At 37.7% G+C, this 23806-nt stretch overlaps 1 protein-coding gene across 6 annotated transcripts in view; it reads right to left on the reverse strand.

The window, feature by feature from the left end:
- Positions 1–23806, reverse strand: part of LOC111147112 (muscleblind like splicing regulator 1) — a 206504-nt gene that overhangs the window by 16822 nt on the left and 165876 nt on the right. For 3 of the 6 annotated variants that reach the window (XM_022503023.1, XM_022503030.1, XM_022503049.1), the window contains exons 3-6: positions 14542–14742; positions 3925–4182; positions 2690–2743; positions 1618–1771 (exon numbers count right to left, since the gene is read on the reverse strand). In XM_022503023.1, the coding sequence (XP_022358731.1) occupies positions 1618–1771; positions 2690–2743; positions 3925–4182; positions 14542–14742 (667 nt within the window). Of the gene's footprint in view, positions 1–1617; positions 1772–2689; positions 2744–3924; positions 4183–14541; positions 14743–23454; positions 23566–23806 lie in introns of all 6 variants that reach the window. The other 3 variants (XM_022503037.1, XM_022503043.1, XM_022503016.1) reach the window with 2 other exon arrangements.

A 23806-nucleotide genomic window follows, 5' to 3' on the forward strand; every position in this document is an offset into this window, starting at 1 on the left:
TGAAAATAAACTGATAAAGATAATCTTTAATTTCTTCAAAGAGATTATGGTAGTTACCTACCAACTCTTTAAACTTTGTATGGTGATCCGACTATAGAAAAACTGACAGATTATTTATTGAAGATGGCATAAATCTAGGGGCATGGCAATTTATATAAAAGCGAAAAGGTTAAATTCTGGGAATCTCCAAACACCTATGTACATTGAGAAAAAAGTTTTAATCTTATAAAAGGTAAGAGAAATATATAAAATATAAGAGAGATTTTCTCCTCTGAATGCAATAAATACCTTGCAGATCAAAATGATTTAATTTGTATTCTAAAATGGACAATCTGCATTTTGATAGATCCTATTTCGTGAGTACAAATATTTTATCCATGGTGCCTAAGGCACATGTTAGTCTAATTCACAGAACACTCTTGATACTCCAATTCATTGAATGTTGCTACAGATTCTACATATGGATGGCCAGCTTTCAGAGATGCACTATATAAAAAGTTGTGGTTCGTAGCAAAAACTAATGTGAATATAATTTATTCTTTTGTTCATGATTAAAAAAATAAATGATCACATTTCCTCATGGCATTATGAACCTAATGCATTTAAATACTGTCAATATAGGGTAATATACTAATGATGCTGGACCTCTGACCTACACACCTCGTCATTAATTTATTAAATTAATTAGTAAGATAAAATCATCTTATTAAATAAATCTCTGAAGCCATGGTAATTATTTTAGAAAGGTTAAGAGGGAAAGAGGAAAATGGAATTAAGAGTCTCTGGCTAGTTGAATTCCAGATGACAAGAAGTTTAATGTGTATTTTCTGAGATAATGTTTTTTTTCCAGATTATAGTAAGTTTAATATGTATTTTTTCCTCTGCATGAAGAGCAAAAATAATAAATTTTCGAGTAATTAAATGACCGATTAATGTTTCTAAATTTTATACCCTTGTGGAGAGCTCTAGAGTATGTTTATGTGACTAAGTTGAAATCAACTGAAATCACAAATGGGTAACTCAATAGTAGATGTAAACCTCCCTGGGCACTTAAGACTATTTCAATATTAGCTCAGGAGCAAATAATGATTTTAGGCAATCTACTGATTGGTACCAATAAGAGTACTCTTTATGAGCTCTGGAACACAGAGCCAGTTTTGTTTATTCTCCACCTCAAAAACAAAAAGGCTGACTAATAAAAATCAAAACTGGAAGTGTCATTTCATCAAATTCAAATTTACTCTATGGAATCATCAAGGCAAAGGGGTCTTACAGCAGGAAAGTATCATAAAATAGCTTGACAGACATACAACAGTGTTGAGGAAAGAGGAAAAAAAAAAGAGAGAGAGAACTGTATTTCAATTCCAAATTACACAAACAAAAATAAATCTAGAGAACATCACACTGATCTTTCATCCACTTCTCATTAAGCTAAAATTCTCAGTTTTTAAGGAAAATCACATGAGATATCTCAGGTCAGTTTCCACTGTGGACCACCTTACCTTTCACCTTATCTACGGCTAACAGCAAATTATTGGGGGCGTGGCTTATCTGCTCTACCAGTACAACTCCCTGCAGCTCATCAGATTCGTTCATGAACAAGCTCAGACCCCTTACCTGGTGGGAGAAATGCTGTATGTTGTTGCAACTGCATGTTGGCTAGAGCCTGTTGGTACTGGAAAATACCAGTGTTAAAGACTGCGGTGGCACCGTTGGTTTTTTCAAGAGCAGGCCTCTTTGGTAATGGGGGAAGTACAGCTTGAGGAATTCCCTGTTTAGTGAATGAGTATAAAAAACAAATACCAGTAAAAAGAGAAAAAGAAAAAAGAAAAATCAGTTGAAGGCTAAAATTGTTAGGAAGCATGAGCAAGCAAGCAGCAGAGCATTGAACTACCCAGGGTGGGGGAAAAATCCAATCAACAAAAATGAAAGGAAAAAAAAAAAAGGCAAGATAAAAGCTTTAAAAGAAGCATTATTTTTGTCCAAAAAAAACCACAAAAAACAAAAAACAAAAAAACCTGAACCAAACCAAACAAAAAAAGAAAAACCCCACTAGGACAAGATCACATGTTATAATGTGTTAAAGTGTTTTAGGTCCCATAATGCTTCAGGCTTTCTGTGAGAAGCCACTGATTTGGGGAAAGAAGAAAAGCCGCACTGCGAGCTCCATGAGGATTGACGAGTATAAGCAATGTTAATAGTTAATTGTACAGAGTGACCGAAACAGGTAAAATAAAAACTAATCCCACTCTGCTCCTCCCCCACCAGACCTATCTAGACATGCAAATGTCCCAGAGCATGCAAGTTTTTTTTTCTTAAACACTGAACTATAAATATTAAAAAATAAATAATTCTATCACTAAAGCCATGCTAACCAAACAGGTACATAAATATACAGTCAAAAATACATTTTTAATGTCCTTAAAGTATTTCACTAGAACATTCTACAATGTAGTTAAACTGAATGTGGGCTGCTGGGCTTTTGGAATCTTTCATGGTATGATATCCGTCCAGGTACTTATAGTATAGTCTTTCCACTAATTTTGTCAGGAAACCACACTCAGTTTTTCATTGTACTTTACAATTTTATAACAGAAAAAGGAATATATATTTTTAAATTGATAAAAAAAAAAAACTTGTATCTACAATAAAGCTACATGCCAAGCTAAAAGGTGAAAGGTCATAGTACCAGGTCAAAGGTTGCCTCGAGGGGTCGCTTCAGTGATTTGACAGCCGACTGAGTCTTAATTAGCAGGCAGCGAGCACATGATGGCAATGGGCCAGTGGGGTTCAAGCGCATTAACATAAACAGCAAGCAGAGGTGCATCATGGGGGCAGCAGTGCATTTTTGGGTAGGTGAGAAAAAACAAATAAAAAAACAAATCATCGGAATGCCATATACAACGAATAACAAGACTAAGCATGCACAATAAAGGCACTACTGAGTTGTTATTGGGAGGATAACTCCTCTTTGTAGTTAATTACAAACAAGATACTCTAACAGAAAAAAAAAAAAGAGTGAAAGGAAGAGAGGAGGAGAGAGTCTGCCTTCTGTATTTTTGCTCAAGTATCCGTAAACACAGAAAAGACCTCTCTCGTGATTATTTTACTGTGCTGTGAATACCACACAGTATGTTTTATGAATATTTTCATGATTAAGTCATATATTTATGTAAAAAAAAAAAGGACAACATTAAAACAGCTAAGCAAAGAACAAAGAATGGACTCATTAAAATCAGCTATTAGATCACATTAAAATTTACCTTAAGAATATAGGTATCTGCTCTAAAAGATCCAATCTCTAACTCCTTGAGTGCTGCTGTCTTTCTTTCTGTATGATGGCATAGTCAAGCTTTTCTAGTTTGACAATTAAGTCTATGCCACAATATTATGTAAGACAATCTAGAGAGCACACTGTTGAAAATCTGGTGGCTAATCCTCAGAACAACTTTGCTTAAGCAATCCTCCTAAATAGTTCCAGATTATGTTATTGTTAAAAGCAAGATATATGGAGAGAAGAGTCTTGATGTGCAAAAGAACACACCGAAGGGGAACAATGGCTGATTAGATGGCACACAGAAAAATAAGAGGACCGAAAATGGCAATATCGTTAAGTTGAAAGGAGACAGGTGTTCTTTACAAAGCGGAAATTTCAGAAACCCTATATCCAGAATAAGACAGAGTATTAAGAGTTAGGCCAAGGGTAGGAGCAATCGGAACCATTTGAGGAGTTACCCTCACATCTGTGAATGGTAACCTCATTATGTATTGTCTGGGATACCTGAACAAACATATCTTCAGCAAAAAAAAAAAAAAAAAAAAAAAAAAATTTAAGGTTAATAAATGAATAGCTTGTAGTCAAATATAGTGATTCACTTTGCTTGACTGACTGCTAACAGAGACAGAGCTGAGGTCGCTACTCACCATGGCAGCTGCGGTGGCTGCAGCCTGAGCCGCTGCAGCCTGGTTGACCTGGTATTGGGCAGCCTTGATCTTGGCTTGCAGATGTGCGGGAGGATGAAAGTATTTGCACTTTTCCCGGGAGCATCTCCCTTTGATGTAATCCATACACACGGTGACTGTGTTGTCATTGGTGTCGATCATTGTGCTGTCAGCAGGATGAGCAAACCGACAATCGTTTTCTCCTCTGTTGCAATTGCCTCGCTGGTACTCTCGACATACCTATGAGGTCATTAAGCGCAGGGGGCTCAGTCAACATGGGCAAAGAGAATCCTTCTGAAGATTTTTAACTTCAAGTGTGCAAGACTGGTGGTAGAAGCCCACACTTGTGAAGAGGGAAAAGACCATTTGCAAAAAAAAAAAAAAAAAAGCACCAAATAACCTTGAGGAGTTCTTCATTGAGTACACAAGTTATAACCCCATTTTAGTAGGACTTCCATGAGAAAGAAAATGCATTTTTCGTTCTAATTATGATATAACATCTAATTTAAATTAGTCTTAATTTAAATTAGGGAAAAACAATCACTTTACACTGAAGAGACCTAGCAGGCCCCACTTTAACCAAGTGATCAAAATTAATAACACCAGGAAGAAGACATAATGGCATCATGTACCCATTGATAGGGCACACCGAGAAGAAGGCTACCACATCATTTCCATTGTATGATTGCCGAGACTGCATAACCCAAATTTAATCATAAGAAAACATCAGACAAGCTGAAGTGGGGGAATGTTTTACAAAATAACTAATCAGTACTCTCCCAAAGTGTCAAGGCCATGAAAGGCAAAGGATGATGAGGCACTGCCACAGAGTGAACGATTCCGGGGTCGGAGAAAGGATCCTGGGAGAGCAACTGGTGAGATCTGACTGAGGTCTGTATTTGGCTAATTGCAGAATATCACCGAACTTGCTTTGTAAGTAATGACACGTGCGAGTGGTTTACTATTTAGGTAAACTGGGTGGGTGGATAGGCGGGAACTATTTTTACAACTTCCGTGCTAATCTGCAATTGTTTACAGGTAAAAGTATAAAAAGTAAAATCTGACAGCTTTTTAGTAAAATGTTTCCACAAGTTGTGTTCCTGATCGTTAGAGATTCACTTGGTAGTTACATGAAGCAGACGGGAAAAGATTAGTTTTTGTTACTATCTGCTTTATATCTGTTAATTCTGGATGGCGTCCCTGGGGAAAGGGTGAAAATGGATCATTTCTCATGTGTCTGCTCAATTTTGACTCTTACTATTGAAGTTTGTCATGACGGCTGCTCAAAGCCGGAGGTTAACAGCACCTTCTTCACTTGGCGTAGTTTGACCTTTTCACCACAAGAGGGCCATCCAAAACACAGAATGTCTTTAATATTTCCATGCTCCTACTTTGTGCTTCAAGGGAAGTTTTTGTTTTTCACATATCTTTTCACAAACTGAGAAAATATGCAGACCCCAAGCACTTTATTTTGGAGTACCACAAGAAAGAGAAATGGGAACCCTGTTATGATTTTAAAAGCACAGGTTTTCTTGGCATTTGTGTACATGAAATGATCACACTCAATTCTAGGTACTTTCACCCATTATATCCACACCCCATTATTGAGCAAAGTGTTTCCTTTTAAGAAGAATGCTATAATTTATATCATGCTACATCTGAACATGAGCACTGTAAATGATCCCTTGAACTACTTTTAAACCTCGAGCTAGCTGAAGCCTTGTGTTCCATATACACAGCAACGAACCGACTTTATTCATCACCTCATTCACTTTATTTAATTTACAAAAAGTTACTGAACAAATACTACAGGCCAGATGCTCTGAGAGATATTAAGAATCCAAAGATGACTTAGGAACTTAGAGAAGACCCTTCTTGCTTTTTATTTATTTATTTATTTATTTTCATTGCATCTGTCTTCTCGAACAGAAGAAAACAAGGCTAACCGGGGTTTTATAACTTGAAAAGCGCAAGTGATCAAAGCTGTTCCCCTGAACTAGCATCCTCCATTCTGGCTGAGCACTGGAAATAGCTGCGGAGCTTTCTACACCACAAATTCTCAGTCCCTAACCAACACTTAACTGGATTAGGCTTAACAAAACAACCAGGAGGAGAGAGACACACTTAGCTGAGAACAAAAACTTCTCGTGTATGTATATGAAATTTAGGCTGAATTTATACTATCGTATGAATAAAACACTACCTTTGTGTTGAGTCAGTGCAGTGTCCTGCAATAGGAAACTACATGAATGCATACTTCTGGGGTTAGTTCTCTAGTAATTCTTGTTTTCTTGAACATGCTCACGAAGGAACTGGCAACAGACGAGCTGACACCCTGTCTGTGAATTTACCTTACTCTGCCTCACTGACAAGAAAGATCTGAGAGCAGCCTATTTGTGGGCTCTTTAAGAACTATTAAAATCTAAGATTTGTTATTTTCTAAAAAACAACTATGACAGTGCCTGATGCCAGACATTTGAGCATCATTCTCCTAAAATACAACTTGAGTGCTGGGCTTTTGACTTTTGGTTTATCTGTCTCAACATTCTTTTCACTTTCAGTGATATAAACTGAGATTCAGAATGCATACAAATGGTCATTCTAATACACATTTCTCATTCCTCTCCTTCTGCTTCATGCATGTGAGCTGGTGGTTCCTGTAGGTTAAGGGCCGGTTTATTGTAATTTTCTACTGTTTCCTCTTTTGCAAGATGCAATTCAGGAGAATTCAAAATGTATTTAAGGGGACCGGTAAGTAGGAATCCACTTAGAATTTGTCCTAAAACCAGCCTTTTCGAAGGTTCAAAGGATTTAGTCAACTAGTTTGGCATGAGACGCCTTTTTTCTTACAGTCTTATTTTTTCCTAGCTTCAAGTTTTCCGAACATGAGAAATGGAACAGAATAAATATACTGAAATAGCAGTTTTCCCATTATTTCTGCTTTTGGGAAAAAAAAAAAAAAAAAAAAAAAAAAAAGGAAAATCTCCTCTGAAAACTTGTACTCCTGAGTGCTATCTGCCAGAGGGGCCAGAGAAGTGTGCCACACACCAGAACACATCGGTGTCACTGGTACCTATCTGACCAGAGCAAATTCCCCAAGGTTTTTAAGACATATTTTTGTCTAACGATCACCACCAATAATACAGGATCTATCTCTTGACTGTTGGATTTGGGTTTGGCCTGGTTTCTTTGATGAACTCAAGAATTAGACTATGCTGATCCTCAAAGGAAGTCTCTTTGATGTAGTATTATACTAGAAATGACAGAAGTTGCTGACAAAACATCAACAAATCTGATCTCGTAATTCAAATCAGGGTAAGAAATTGTATGATTGACCACACAGAGAATTTAAAACACAGCAGGTTTAAAATCCTAACAACACGGTGGTTCTTTTTTCTCTTCTCATCCAGTCTTCTGCAGGCACACATTTTTCAAATAGTTGTAATGATGGCATAGCTACCACGAGGTGGCCTGGTTTTGTTTGACAGTGCACGTAAGCTACGTAATGTCTGGAGTGATCATTTGTGATGGCAGCATCAGATTCCATCAAACCGAGGTGCATTATAGGTAATGCTTCCAGAAATCATCTAGATTATTTCTAGATATTCTCATGTTGCAAATAATATTGCAAAGACTACATTCACGACTATCGACATTTAAAAAACCATTTTCTAAGGTTAAATCTGTGAAAATGGCATTAGCGGGTCAACAAATATAAGTACTTTTTTTTTATAGTTTGGTAAGTGCTTTTCAAACAGATTAAAATAATTCCATCTATTTAGCGAAACACATAATGTGTTTTAATCAAGAAAATGTTTGTTGAGTCTTTTACTCTATAAACATTAAGGCAGGATTTGTTTTGTAAATCAGGTAAGTTTAATAAATTTTCATACAAAATTGGTAAGTCTGCTTTTATATTAAAACCCATCATTTCAATAAAGATATTCATTGAAGACATTTAAACACTAAATTCCATTTTTAGAACCATCTATGCAATAAAGTTTATAAATTTAAAAAATCAAAGAAAAAAGTACTTAGAAAAACTTCCCAAAGAAATGGGAATTATTCTATGTAACCCTTTTTTTCTTTTGTTAATTAAGTGACAGTGGTATATATAGTGGAAAGAAAATAGAGTTTAGAATCAGAAATCGTGGGTTCTGGGGCACTTGGGTGGCTCAAGTCATGATCCCAGGGCCCGCATCGGGCTCCCTGCTCAGCGGGAAGCCTGCTCCATCCTCTCCTGCTTTCTCTGCTTGTTTTCCCTCTCTCACTGTCTCTCTCTCTGTCAAATAAATAAATAAAATATTAAAAAAAAAATTGTGAAGCGGTGCCTGGGTGGCTCAGTGGGTTAAGCCTCTGCCTTCAGCTCAGGTCATGATCTCACGGTCCTGGGATCGAGCCCCGCATCAGGCTTTCTGCTCAGTGGGGCACCTGCTTCTCCCACCCCTTCTCTGCCTGCCTCTCTGCCTACTTGCGATCTCTTTCTGTCAAAAACATAAATAAAATCTAAAACAAAAAACTGTGGGTTCTATCTAGTTCCTATACTTACCAGCTATGGAATTATGAACACTGAATAAGATAATGGATAGATAGTTGAAAACACACAATACAAATTTGGGGTTAAAATAAACAGTTCTGTTATTTGATCTCTAGGATTCTGTTTTTGTTTTTTTTTCTTTTTTTTTTAATGAATGTGACAAGCATATTTCAAAATGTTCAGAATATTAATAGGTCTTATAAGTAGTATTAAATTCAGCAATGTTCTGCAAGGTAAGGCACTGGGATTCTCAGGACATTAATGGCAATATTTGAACTTCTCCAAAACTGGACAGTTATTTGCATGTTTGTTAAGGAGAGAGCACTTTGAAGTAATATGTTTAATGCTCACCATGTTTAACTCAGTCATTTTTGGAGGATAACTTCCAAAACCAGGAACAGAGAGCTTATCATAACAGGAACAGGGACTATTTTAATATTTTGGGAAGTCATTTTAAAGTTTCATGACAAATATCTTGGATCTTATTATAAGTTCACATATATATATATATCAATATTTAAGAAATATATATATATCCCTTAAAAATATATATATATATATCTGTTGTTCAGTAATAAGCACCATAGACTTTATTTCCCATTAAGCTTGAGCTATATGAGACTTTAAAAAAGGAATACTGGATAATAAATAATTTTATCAAGGTGTCCACAGCATTAGTGGCCATGAGTGTACAAGCTAATGCCAAGAATTATCTGTATTTTCAATCAAAAAGGATTATAATCTCCACAGTTTAAAATTCTGGTGATTATGGGTAACGATCTTAGCTGACTGTATAGTTAAATTCCCAAGACAGCTATCTGACGATATCTGTTATCTAATAATTTCGTCCACCTAAACTTCAGACATCCATGTCAGCTACCTCAGAGGATTTCTGTTAAGATCAAATGGGAATTGTCTTTGAAATCTAAAAGGCAGAACCTCTCACTACCATTAGTCCAGAGAACACAAGCATATTTTCATAGATAATATAGCTAAGAGTTTGCCACTTTACCTCATGTAATTAAAAATATGAATAAATAAATCTGAATATACAGGAATATCTAGGAATGGTCAACTGAAAACAACAACAACAACAACAAACCTTCCATTAAATCGACTTTCAGGTCTTCAGTTAGTCATTCCTGTGAATGAATGTATAAACCAACAGGCTCATCAATATGCCAAAATGCTGAAACCTATAGTTACTTTTATTACTTTTTCTAGATAAATGAAGATAGGGAAGTTAGGGAAATAGATAAATAGATAAATGAAGATAGAGAAATAGCTTTAAGTTGAAGGAAGAAATGAGTGGAAGAACAGCAAAAATGAGTACTAAGCTTAGTAATTACTGTATTTCAAACAACTTACAACTTTACAACTCTTTCCTCCCAAAACAAAACTCCAACTAACCACAGAGAATCATAACTGATGGACTAGATGTTTCAAGGGGGATACGACAACATTGTAAGGAGCTATTCTAAAGCCTTATGACAGATAAAAAAAAATAAACTACAGAGACCTGTGGGCTTGAAACTTGTCATATTTTAGTAATGTTCTAAAGAAATTAAAGTAGACAAGCAGTAGTTAAACACCCTCCACAAAAATATAAAATTAAAATAATCCTATCAATAAGCTTCTCTCATTAAAAGCATCTGCTTTTCTAATCTCATTTGGAATCAAATGACTTTTCTATGTAATAGATCATGACAAATCTGTTAAACTCTTATAAAGATCTCAAGCTAGACATGCCTTCTACTATTACTCGAATCCTCATTTAGCTTTTAATGCTCTTTTTTGTATGTAGTCAATCAGGACCATAGTGTTTTATGCCTGCATGCGAAAAGTCACCAGACTTTTCTGTGTCCATAAGGAAAAGAAGCGATCAGCATCCAATGGCCTAAATTAGGTACTCGTGTCATGATTATGTCAGTAGAGTAAGACTTCTAGCACAAGAATAATCTATTTTAAAAACAAACCAACTCCAACTGGAAAACATCAGAAGCCAAGTGGTGTGCCCACCTTTTCTGGAATATATCCTATGTTTTTCTCATATAGACAGTTGCTCTAAAAATGATGCACTTAACCAAATAGCGATCTAGTATCCTCCTCAGCATCTGAAATATATGATCACTGGTTAATTTTTTTGTTTAGTTAATGCTATTAAGCAGTATAAAGGACCTTAATAATTATCAATTTACTTGAAATATTTTGTTATGTGCACTCTGTTCTTAGCGACTGAATAAAATGTCAAACGTTCAGTGTATTGGAGGAGGCAGGTTTTTAATTCTGAGTCACAAATAACTGGACATAAGGTAAAAGATGAAAAGTTAGCACTTAAATAGCAGGTGCTGGCATCCTGTGAGCTAAGTATTTTACAGATTATTGACATTTAGAATCACTGGGCAGATCTGTAAAAAGACTCCCAAGCCCCACTGCAAACCTACTGCATTGGTCTATGTAGTCTATCAGTCTGCATTTTTAGCAACCGTCCCAAGTGATTCTAATCACACTGAAACTTGAAAACCACTGCTCTAGGACCAGGGGCATGAACGAGATGCCATATTTTATAGCTGGAATGCTCAAAATGTAAACACGTTCCCAAGGAGAATGTTAACAAATGTTAAAAATCTGTCATGCTTTATCTTCTCTGTTTGATTATTCTAAACTCTGAATAAAGTCATGTCTTTTTGTGATTAATTAAATGGCTGACTGGCTCATTTATGCATTCATTTAGCAAGTTATTGGGTATCATTTATGAGCTTGGCACTATCCTGATGTGGACCTTTTCTTGTTATGGGTAAGACAGCAGTTAAAAGGTTTCAAAGACAGGCCTCACAATATTTTTTACTTGAAAGATGCTCCCTCGTTCTCCCTTGGATACTGTTGCTATTCATAATAAAGTACAGATATGACTGAAAACCTTAGTCCTTTCCAGTACCTATAGATTTTAACAATTCCCGAAAATAATGACTGAAAATAAGCTGTTGCTTAGAAATTACAAAAAGGTATCCCAAAGTCACAGAATGGAATTTCAAAAGCTTCACATTTCAGCAACCAATATTGAAGAGATTTGCTCTTCTTTACAGAATACCATAAATACTGAATTTTACAGTACAGAAAGTAGCAGCTACAGACTCCTAACTAAAAGGTATCCAATAAAGGATGGATAATAGGCATACTGATACAAAGTTCATGTGTGTGTTTTACATCTATATATTTAATAAAATTTGTAATATGTATATATATACTTAAATAGGCTTATTTAAATATTATATTTAAATAAAATTTTCAATAGCTTAAAGTGGCATGAAAAGCCCAAAGACAACCTAAATGTCCCTTAGAATGTTCTAACTGGAGGCGGTCTTACAGATTATCTCTTTCAATCCTCTACTTTTATATGTGTGGAATATGAAGCTCAGAAAAGATGAGAAATTCAACCCAAGGCTACTCACCTAATTAGCAAAATCGCTAATCTTGGGTTCCCATTGTTAGATTTAACATTTTTTGTAGCCTCATATCAGGTGCTGTAAATATGTCAGTTCTTTCAAACAGAAGAACTAGAACGCTGATACTCTATGGCATTTTTAATGTCCTTATGGTCTGACAATGTGCAGCAAGAAGAGAGAAAGAAGTGGCAAGAAGAGTTGGCCGATATCTAAACTAACTGAAGCTTCTTTCACCTTAAAAGGAACTCAAAATTCAAACACGTACTTCAGAGTTCCATGAGGAAAAACTATAGATTTAAGTCCAAATAATAAACTTGTGGCCAATCGGCAAATAAGTGTGTGCGCTCACTGCGAAGTCATTTAGATCCTAGTGCAATTAGCAACGGAGGAAATAAGCTGAAGAGAGGAAGGGTCTGGAACCTCCATGCCGAGCAGAAAGCCATGCCCCTGAACTTCACACTGTAATATGCTAACGGACTGTAACCTTGACATTGGAGCAGATCCTCTTCGCCAGAAGAAGACAGGAAGCTGCCCTCCCACCATCAAACATTTAGATCAGAGGAATTCAGGTTGAGAGGAAATGACAGTCCTGGAGCAGCAGCCACTTGTGGGTAAAGCAGAAGATGACAAAATATACATGGCAGCTCCTCACCAAAAAAAAAAAAAAAAAAAAAGGAAAGAAAAGAAAAAGTAAAAAGATAAAAGACAGAAACCCCAAACCAATGATAAAGTCGTTACTTTAAATTAAACACTCTACAAAGTACAACCGATTACGGACTACCTAAAACTGTGGGAGGATTAGTTTATAAAAGTTCTGATCACATAGCTCAGCCTTGAAAGAGATTTCTAAGCTTCCTAAATATCATCTCCTCCTAATAACTAATTCATTAAAGTTCATCCCATGTTGCCTACTGGGTTCCCTTCAATCCACAATTACGCATTAGGAACCCAGCTTTGGAAAGACTGGGGCAGGGGGAAGGTGAGTCACATGTTAAGCATCCAGTAATTTTTAAATATTTACAATTTCCTAAAGTTCCTCTTATTTATCTGCAAACAGCATCAATTTACTAGTGAAACAAGTGCAACTGCACAGTGTCCAACCACCCACAAAGCAAAGTGTATCTCTAGCACACCCTGGTCTCTGGTTCACAGGGGGTGTGCAACCAAGGTCTCAGAGTCCCTTCTCAGTTCTCCATATGGTCCTCTCGTCATTAGTAGCTTTCTTCAAAATATTCACGAAAGGTAAGAACTAAGTCTGAACAAGCAAACAAAGAACTCAAAAGAATATAAGGGAGCCAGAATCGCTTGCTTCCTCTCTGTCCTATCAGCTGTATGGGATTGAGTTATACAATGTTTAAGAATGGAGTTCTATGTTCATACCCAACCAGAACATCCTTTCTACGACCTCATATAAGTTGTGCCCCAACTTTCCCCCTAAATTTATTGCCCTGTAAGATGGAGTTAATGATAGTATCTTCCTCAGAAGACTGTTTTGAAGATGAACTATGCAATGCATGTGATGGGTTGATGCTGTGTTTGGTAGATAGTAAATACCCAAGAAATACCCACTATTGTTATTACTACCATCAAAAAAAGTGGTGGCAGTTAGAACTATGCCGAAATCTGAGATCCCTTCTGCAGTGCATGCAGTGAAACCCTATCAACAAGAAATTGGTGCTTATTAAATGAATTCCTGCTCAACCGATGAATTATGAGTGTCAATTATGTTCACATAACAGTCTTATTTTGCCTCTTTCTCAGTAATTAACAACACTCAAAACTTCTCAGTCCTAAGTATTGCCTCATCCTAACCAGGGAAAAGAAGAAAAGAGTCATTTTGTTCCTTAGTTGGACAAGAATGGCAGGCTTCAGAGTCTCACTGTACAGTAATGTTGCCATTGTTTTTTTTCCCCTCATCTGGAGTTTACCAAATCCCTTCATTTATAGCCATGCCGAAATTCTGAACAACCACTTCAATGTAAGAATTCCCTCTTTTATTTCTCTTTCGTGCTGCAATACCAAAGCACATACAACTGATCATCCTTGACTCTGAGACTCTGAGCACGATGCAACTTCCAATTTAAAAACTTGGAACAGAACACACTTTGCAAGCAAAGAGGCTTTGCTATTCCAACCAAAATACTGTGGGGCCTGCAAGAACCTCGCAATAATAAATTTTAAATTGCTTGATACATAGTCACCGAGCAAACTGTTGTGACAACAAGTATCAGGGGAGGAACAGAATTTGTTATTAATAGTAGCAACAATGGACATTTAGGGAGCTGTGTGCCAGACATCGGCCTCTTTAAGGGAAGTGCCATTATGACATCCATTTTAAGGACGAGGAGCCTGAGACATAACGAGGTGAATGGCAGTCTGACCCCGGTCCAAGTTTCTATCCACCCTTATACAAAGGGACACTGTGGTCTTTACACACATTCCATTTGTCAAACATAGCATACCTCAATTCTCCCAAAATGCTTAGACACTAAACCAAAATGTCTTCTTCTATTTTTTTTTTTTTTTTTAACCTTCATGGCCATGGAAGAAGCCAACGAACAGCACCCTTTGAAAATCAGGATGGAGCCCATGAAGAAACCGACTAATCACTCCTACCTCAAGTCTGTCTGTCCGCATTAATTTCTGTGCGGCAGCTGCTGCAGCCGCAGGTACAGGGACCCCAGGATTCCCTGTCACCAACATTGGTGCGGTCGGCAAGATCTCTGCTGGAACCAGGCTTGGGGACACAGGTCCCAGGTAGGGATTAAAGGCTGCTGATGCATTGGTGGCTAAGCTTGGTGCAACTGAAAACATTGGCTGGAAAAGAAAATAAAAAGCAAAATTTAATCTACAGGTCCTGGCTCGAATTCGCTATCCCACATTATACATCAATCCTTCATCCACCCCTCCATGATCCATTCCTCCTTCCCTCCCACCCTCATCCCACATTTAATTCTGCGTTTATTTACTCCCATTTGGGATAAGAATCTTTTTAAAATAAACATTCATCAAGTCCATGATTTTCTAAAATATAATCGGTGAATTACCCATTAAATTTCTGCTAGGATTCTGAAACTTGTTGTCTGTAATACTTGTAATTTCTCCTTGAATAACAGACCAGTTATTCGATACAGTAACTTCCTGTGGTCACCTCATCTCCATTTTTGCCCAGATTTAATCCCAGAAACTTGTCTAAGAAATACATTTTATAATTGCTATGTCAGATGAACTTGAAAGACCTGTTTACAACTGTTAATGGGTTGCAAGTGTCCTATTAGCTGGAATAAATAAAGCAGGACTCCCGGGGGATAACAGAGTTTCACAGTCAATATAAACTGTGAATAAATCTCATGGGATATGGGAAAGATGATGATGACACGATTTCTTTTGAACACGTAAGGCACAGCGTTTGGCCTATCTACTTGTTGCATGTTTTTCTGGAGAAACTATAAATACTCCACCAGCTTATCACATCCTTGGGAAATATTTAACAAAGAATTTACCTTACTAGGGAGAAACCATTCTGCATGTGAAGTCTGAAAAAGAAAACTAAACAAAGGCTACAAGATTTTTCAAGGAAATACACAAGGTAGCACTGACTAAAATGTCACAAGACAGGGTTTCTGCCACAAATGCTTTCATGGATACAGGAGGGTAGTTTCTACTTGTGATACGAAGATGTTCATATCAGGAAATACATCTGTTCTTGAGTAGAATTAAATAATTTACCTGCAAGCTACTTTAACGATTTGCTTTTCCAGTTTTTAAAGCGTAATGTTGCATAACAATTTTCCACCTGATGGGTGGTCTATTTTTAACTTCCTAATTCAATGGGGTTTCAATTCTTGAAGTTTAATATTTTGTGTAATAATGTTTGTCTCCAAACCCCAAAAATTCATGGACAAAAATGGATCCTGTCCTTTAAAGGACTTCTGAACAATTAATTTTCTTTACCCTGTGGTAAGGAACAGAATCAGAGAAACTTCTTTAGAATGAGGGGAACACTAGAATGTAGCTAATTCTTCCCTCTTACAGAAGTAAGAAGTTGGAAGAACCCTGAGTTTACACAGTATTCAAGAGAGCTTTGGAATAAAATTCTATGCAATTGAAATGTAAAAGTAATTCTTATAGCTCAAAAACAATCATGGAACACTAACAATGTACTGTACGGTGACTAACATATCATAATGAAAAGTAAAAAATAATAAATAAATAAATAAATAAATAAAATTCTTACAGCTCAAGAGAAATGTTTTTAAAAAATAAACTGTCCTTATTTAGTCGGGCCCTGACTTGTCCAGCATTAAGAAGAGTAAAATGGAATTCAAGTGTTGTTTTTCTTGGGGCAGTGGTTCTCAAGTCTCTATGAGTGATTTCTGCCTTGGCAGGGCACATGTCCCATGTGTAGGGCACATGTGGCAATGTCTGGAGACATTTTCGATTGTCACAGCTTGGGGGTGCTGTTGCGTCTATGCATAGAGGACAGGGATGGGGCTAAGTGACTGGCAACACACCGGAGAGCCCCTCACAACAAAGAATTACCCAGCTCCAAATGTCAGTAGTGTGTAGGTTGAAAAATCCCTGTTCTAAGGGATGCCCTCGTCTTTTGACTTCACAAATTGTTTTAGGACAAAATCTTTGCAGCTAGTGTATACATTCTTACTTAGAAGACCATGGAAAATAAAATACTTCATACGTAATTTGATTCACTTGGGAGAAGAAACAATACACCATACATTCCACTGGGATTTTCAAGTTATAGTTATGCCTCCAGACGTGCTGGTTTGAATGCCATGGTTAGCTACCCTGCCAGGTCGAGGGCTCCTGCCTGATGAAGTGGCCTAAAGGAATACTTCTGATCCTCACCCCCATCTCTGCCCAAAACACCGGACAGCCAGAAACTACCTGAGCTCTCCACATACAAACAATCAATAATTGGTCAGAAACTGGGGCCCAGAGCAATCTCTGTCCATCAACAGTTACTTGAAAAGCAGCTCATCTTACGCTGCTCCAAGGTCTAATGGCTGCTAAGGGCAGTGCCCCGGCAAGGGCTGACCTGTACCGTGAACCCACGTCGAACTTGGGACTGCTCTTCAAACATATTCAGGTCGAACATTCACTGTTACATACTGTCAGATATACTATGTGCAATTTCAACCAGACCAGCACTCTGATTTTCTATTAGGCATTTAAAAATCTTAAGAAATTTAGCATAAAAGACCAGAAGCCCAGTTTTAAAATTTGGAGAGCAGAGCCGGTATGTATCACTCCTCTTCATATTCTATTGCTATGAATTAACAGGGATTTCCAGGTAGCGGATTTTTAATGTGTACTCTGCAAAGTTACGGAGATGTTTATGTCACTGTACATTATTTAGAAGCAGATGTCAAACTTACAAACGTATTTGGAGGCAAGAAAAGCATTTTTTTTTTAAGAAAAGCATTCTCATTTTAAGAAAATAAGACCAGTAACCAATAAAACGTAGCTCTGTTAAATCCCAATGAATAAAATAAATTTATAATCCATGATACATCTAAGGCCGCAGCTACATATCACAGATAAAAGAATACTTCTCGTAAATAAAAATATTGATCTCACTAACTGGCAACAATTTTCCTGCTGGATTGTTTCTATAGAGGTGTCACGTGAATTGATTTTCTGACTTAATGCAGCAGAGCAAATTCAAATCTGAAGAATTTTAGGGCACCGTCACCCAAGTAAAATCTAGCAGCTTGAAAAATCTGAAACATCAACTGCTCAGCAAGCATTCTCTCCAATTGTTCCCTCTTCAGATAAGTGGAGCTATTTGCTAAACCAGCAGAGGATCAGTAATAATAGCTCTAGACTTTGAAACTTGATCCCAAAAGCTGCTCCCAGAAAGGGCAACATTCCTTCCTTTATTTGGGGGTTTTGTAAATTTGTTACATTCTTTTTTCGAAGAGCACCTTGTCAGAGGTAGATCACCTCTTGGCCCCATCAGCGCCCTAATCAGATTAGTGAGGCGCTTGAACTGCCAAGTCTGCTTTCCAAAAGCCATCCCGGGGAGGGTTTCGGCAGAACGGCAAGGGCAGACTTAATGCTGTGGTATTATCAAGTGCCTTGTATTTTCTCTGAAGTATCCACAGGATAACATATAACTACATAATTGGAGTATTTGATACTGACTACATCCTTGTAATAATGACTTACAGATATCTCTGTTCCTGGAAGGCATAAAGAACGTTGGCTTATGATTGCCTTTTGCAAGTGAACACCCTGAGCAGAGAAAAATCACAACCTTACAAGTGCTGCTGCATTTGTGGGCTAATCCCTTGTTTGTTTTAAATGAGACATTCTGATTCCATTAAAGTCATCAGGCTTTATTAGAAATTAAAATGATGTCCAATTTCACATGATGACCTTAGCTAAATGTGTGCAAACATGATTATTACCATAATTCCTTCCATTTATTGTGTGCCAGGCATTGTGCTAAGGGCTTTACCTATGTTATTCTATTTAACTCATGTAACAGTAAAATACAAACTCCCTGGGCAAACAAAGGCAACAACTCCAGTTGTGAGTTGGGGAAGGGGTGGCTATCTGTATCACTCACTGCTAAATCCCCAGGATGGAGCTAGATGCCTAGCACATAGTAAGTACTCAATAAACATACACAGACTAAGGGAGTGAATGAAGGAATGTATGAAGAATTACAGTCTTGTCGGGTGGGTTTTATTAGTCCCTCCCATTTTGCAGACAAGGAAAAGGGCTCACACAGATTACGTGTTCATCGCAAAGGAGAGCATGAAAGACTTAGGATCTGGATACAGGTGTGTCTGGTTCCAGGTGATCCTGAAACCAGTGGTTCTCGGGGCCGACCGGCCATTAGCATCCTTTGGAGAACATCGACCCCCCAATGCCCTGGCACTCCCCACTCATCACAATCTCGGCAGGACCATTTAAAAATCTCCTGGGTCATTCCCCTTCTGTACATTACATAGTATTCTACTATTGAAAAACAGAAACAGGTTCAGATTTCTGATTGTATGTGAGGTCTCCAAGGAGACATGTGTCCTCACAGCTTTCTTCTGAACAATGCTTTTCCCTCTACATGGGAGGTTATTCCTGCCCAGCCCTTCTGTTTAATTCCTAATCACGCTTCAAGAATCACGACTCTTTCTCTTCAAGTTTCCCCTGATCCGCCCACATCTCCAACTATGAAGAGGGTTTTTTTTTTTTCTTCTCTACCCTCTGTTACCATAGAACTCCTCACCACTAGAATTTGGCATTGATCACCACACTTGTTTACTTAACCCTCTCTTCTCAAATTTGACTACAGGTGGCCCAGTGGGTCTTCTACACCGGGCTTCCCTCGCTCTGCACGGCACTAGCGGCTGCCCTCGGCACAGCTCCTCTGCACACTGGCTTCATGTCGGAAGTAATGCTTTTGCTGTGTTTCTCCAGCACATAAACTCTCTTAGCAAACACATTAAAAATTTTCTAGCATAGCTATGTGAACGTAAAAGAAAGCGATTTAATGTTACTTCCTCTCCACTTGACAGTGTAATCATTAACTGGCCTAGGATGCTTGTTTGAAAAGTATAATGTCTTTTAGGTTTGTTTTGTGTTTTTTGTTTTTTGTTTTTTTTTTAATCCTGAGCTTTCTAAGTTTCCACACTGTGGTATGACCATGCTGTAATGTTGCAAATATCATAGGAGTCCTAACTTATTTTAATACATTATGTGAAACAGTGTTTGTGATTTTTTTAAATGGATAGAATATATATAATAAAGTATCTAATCAGCATTTGATGCGATTTATGGAGTACAATGATTTTTCTAGATTTTACCTTTGTGCATGCGTGTGTGTGTGTGTGTGTGTGTGTGTGTGTGTGTGTGTTTGTAAAGGCTGAACTTGCAAGCAGTACCCAAAAAAAAGCTTTTTTTTTTTAACTTGATAGCACATAATCAAGGTGTATAAAGCCATGTTTCTGGGTACACACAACCCTGTACAGAAACGAGAGACATTCCTGTAAATAATTATTTTGAATATTAAACAGCCAAAGGCTAATGGGAGTTCTCAACAAATCATATTACCAAGTTTTTTTTTTTTTTCCTCCCCAAGAATGCAGCATATGACTAGAATAAAATAAGAATGCTGTTTCAAAGTCTGCTTCTAGACTTTGTTGACTGGGCCAATCACAATGACCACCTCGCTTTATTTTTAATGTCACCTTGCCACTTCAATCTAGTTTTACTGAAGTAACAAACATTTACGTAAAGAAGACTCACTTCTGACCCATCAAGTAAGAACGTATCAGTACGTGTGGCCCGGTCCCTAAGATTCCGGCCCATCCTCGAGCTGCTCCAGGAAGCACCGGCTCCTTGACCAAAACGGGCACTAGAAGGACAGGTACATGGACCACGGATGACAGATATGGCCACGTTTTACTGGAAACGCTTTCTCACAAAGTGGCCTTATCTCAGTCACTAGTTGGGAAGGCTGGAGGGTAAAGCACTAAAAACCAGTTTAAGAATTCTAGGTGTTCCTGGAAATGTGACAAATGATGACTTCAAAACTTTGAGCACGCAGCCGCCAACAACCATGATGCAGGAACACTGGGCCAGCAAAGGTGAGGCGTCAGGAAGAGCAAAGGAGCTCCCAAGACTTTTTTGCTAAGTCCAATAACTTTGAATTTCTTATCACTAGGCTATTTCAAATTCATGAAAGGCACAGGAATTCAACTTGAGTTATGTACCTCAAGGCAGCTAGGTTTGTACACCTTATGGGGAGCTGCCCTCAGAAATTACCAATGGCCAAGGCTAAGGTTTGGGAGCAAACCTTAGGGAAAGGCACAGGAGTGCAGTGGGAGTGCAGAGCTCAGATACAGCTTTTCATAACCACTGCTTGTGCAGAGCTCTTCAAGGGCAATGACAAAAGCATGGAATCAAGAGAATTGCTGAAGACATCTTTCTGGGATGGATCAAAGAAACACACCAGATGCTTCCAAGTTGTGAGCCACAAGATATGGTCTATATTTGGTTAGGTTGCTTAGTTTTCTGGTTGGATTATCTCTGCATCAGATAGTGCATAGCAAAGTAGTAATACTTTTTTTTTTAAAGTAGTACTTACAAAAAATCCATATATTTAATTTTTTACATTTGGAAAACCAAATACTATAGGTCTTTCATTTCTCTTCAAAGATCATATAATAAAGAGAAATATGATCTTTTTACCTTTTCCTTAGGGGCTTGGAAATGATAATAGAATTTAATGCCAGTTACTTAATAATGTCTTATGCAAATTTTAGGGAGTAGACACACAGGTAAATTCAATGACTAATTTTCAACTACTTATTTTTTCATTTTATGAAATGGAAACAATTATGAGATTGTTAGGAACTTGCAGATAACATATTTGAAACTTATCACTATATATTAATGAAGTCAGATATCTTAATTGAATCAACCAAGGACCCAGAGCTGCTTGGTGGGATGTTCCTACATTAGTGTTTCTACAGCATGGATGCCAGAACCTGAACAGCTTGGGTTAAAATCCTGGCCCTACTACCCACTAGCTATGTACCTTGGGCAAATTACTTAACCTTTCTGAACCTCGTGTCTTCATCTCTAAAGTTGAGATAATATTACCTTCTTTATAGGACGATGGTGTGGATTTGTGATACAAAAAGTAGTGAGTGCAGTAAATGCCTTTAGAGTGTTGTCTCTGCCCCCAAAATGGAAGTCCTCTTTCTGATTCTTGGCTTGGTGCATTTCATAACAACAGAATAAAGTCAACAAAAGAAAGAAACTCTCCTTTAAAGCCCTACATTCCCCAAGTCAGCTCAGTGTCATCAAAATTTCTGAAAAGATGAAAACCCAACCAAGTGGGTTGGGTTTATGATCAGTAGATCACCGAGGCCCTGGCTGCCTCTGCTAATAGTGTGTTAGCATAAACCCAGCTGTACACCCCAGACTATGCTGCCATCTCTATAATGGGGCTTGTACTCTGGCTCCTGCTGATGATTCCTTTGGAACCACAGGGCCAGGTGAACTACCACAAACCTCTCTGCCTGTCTTCCTTGTATTCAGGAAACGCCTTACTTCATTCTTTCACTCATCAACAATTTTTGATTTCCCTATATGCCAGGCACAATTGGAGATGCTTCCGGATTTGATTAGAACTCCCAGCTCCTCCTCCTCTTCGTGTTCCTTCAGCTATGGTTTTAGGGACCAAACTGGTTTGCCCTAAAAAGATAAGAGGCTTCACCTACTCGACTACAAACCCTGAAACTGCTAAGGTACTCCCACCACTCCTGATACTATGGATCTGCTCACAGTACCATCTCCTTCGATAGAACCCCTACCTGGGCTGGATCCAAGTGTGTGCTGTGTCTTCAAACACTATCATCTGTACTAGTGGCCATCCTCTTTGAGTGACAACCATGTCCCCTAATAGTCACCTGGCTGCTTCCAGCCCTGTCGTCATCCCTATCTGGTGACCCAGCATTCAAGTTCCAGTAAGCAGCTGGTCATGACCATCTCATTTATTTCTAAATATTCTATATGATTACTCTCATCAGCCGGGCTGACTACACAAAGGATCGAAAAGTCTCAGGTGGGATTTTGAAGGCAAATTTCCTGGATTAGAGCCTTCTCTACAGTCATTAAAGCCCCGAATGCTTTAAAACTGAATAATTAAAATGACTTCTATACTTATTACAAAAATGCCACCCTGAACAGAGTATATTTTTAGACTATGATCTCAGGATGCTTTTAGCAGAAGGGTAATTCAGCATTCAAATCTAGTCATACCAGGGAAAATTAACATAAAGCCTGAATGTGCTCACAACTAATAAAAATAAATGTTTTGTCTAAGTAGAGAATTTTCCAACAAAGACATCAGGACATGTGATTTGTCTGATGGTTTCAGAAATTATGATTTCGTGATTTTGTGCACACCACACATCTGTTATCGTATTTCACAGACATGAGCATAAACGTTTACAGTCTGTCCCAGGATTACCCATACAATGACCTTGGAGTGGCCTTGAGAGTAAAACTGAAGGACTAAGTCAGGAGATGGGCCAAGATGTCACAGTGAGTAGGAGCTCAATGCCATGACCAGCTCTGTTTCCAGCAGTATGGCCCTGAGGTGCTGCTGGTCACTGAGAGGGTCGAGCCTGACAGTAAGCAGGCTTTAAATGTTTAAGTGGAACAAAGTATTTCACATCAAGGAGAGATTGCATATCAGCTAAAGTAGTAGCCACCCCAAGGATTTATCAGATCTTTGAAACTGTGTGAGAGGGCCAGCTGTTAAAGACACCTCCTGTCCTGTGTTTTATGCTAGTGAGAATGATTATAACTAAACTTTTTTTTTTTAACCAAATGGAAATCTTCACGCTATCCCAATGCATATATAATATTAGCAGATGTCAGGTGACACAAAAAATAAGTTTAAGATATCGTATTTTAAACTGAGCCCCCAATAATGGAAAAAATATATATATATCAGGTTAAAACAGACACAGAATTATAATATTCTCTCACCTCAACTGTACAGTACTGATAATTGGTATCACTGCCGATGTGATATGGAGATCCCTCCCACCTCGAAATGCAATCCCCCCCTCTTTTTTGGAATGATTGGTGCATTAAGTTCTAAGAGAGAATAATAATTACATTGAGTTCAGGTGTTAAAATGTATTAGAAAAAAAATTAGTTAGCACACATGCTACAGTTAGCATATCAGAAAAATGTGGGTCTTCACATTCCCATAACCCCATAATATTGCATATAAGTTAGTGACATAAATTACCAACAGATACTTTCTGATCATTACAAATTTTAACATGCATTTAAATACAGAATTATTATATCACAATTAATATCAGAATACCTT

This window comes from Enhydra lutris, unplaced genomic scaffold (assembly GCF_002288905.1).
Source record: "Enhydra lutris kenyoni isolate GAN:26980312 unplaced genomic scaffold, ASM228890v2 scaffoldscaffold2, whole genome shotgun sequence".
NCBI lineage: Eukaryota > Metazoa > Chordata > Mammalia > Carnivora > Mustelidae > Enhydra > Enhydra lutris.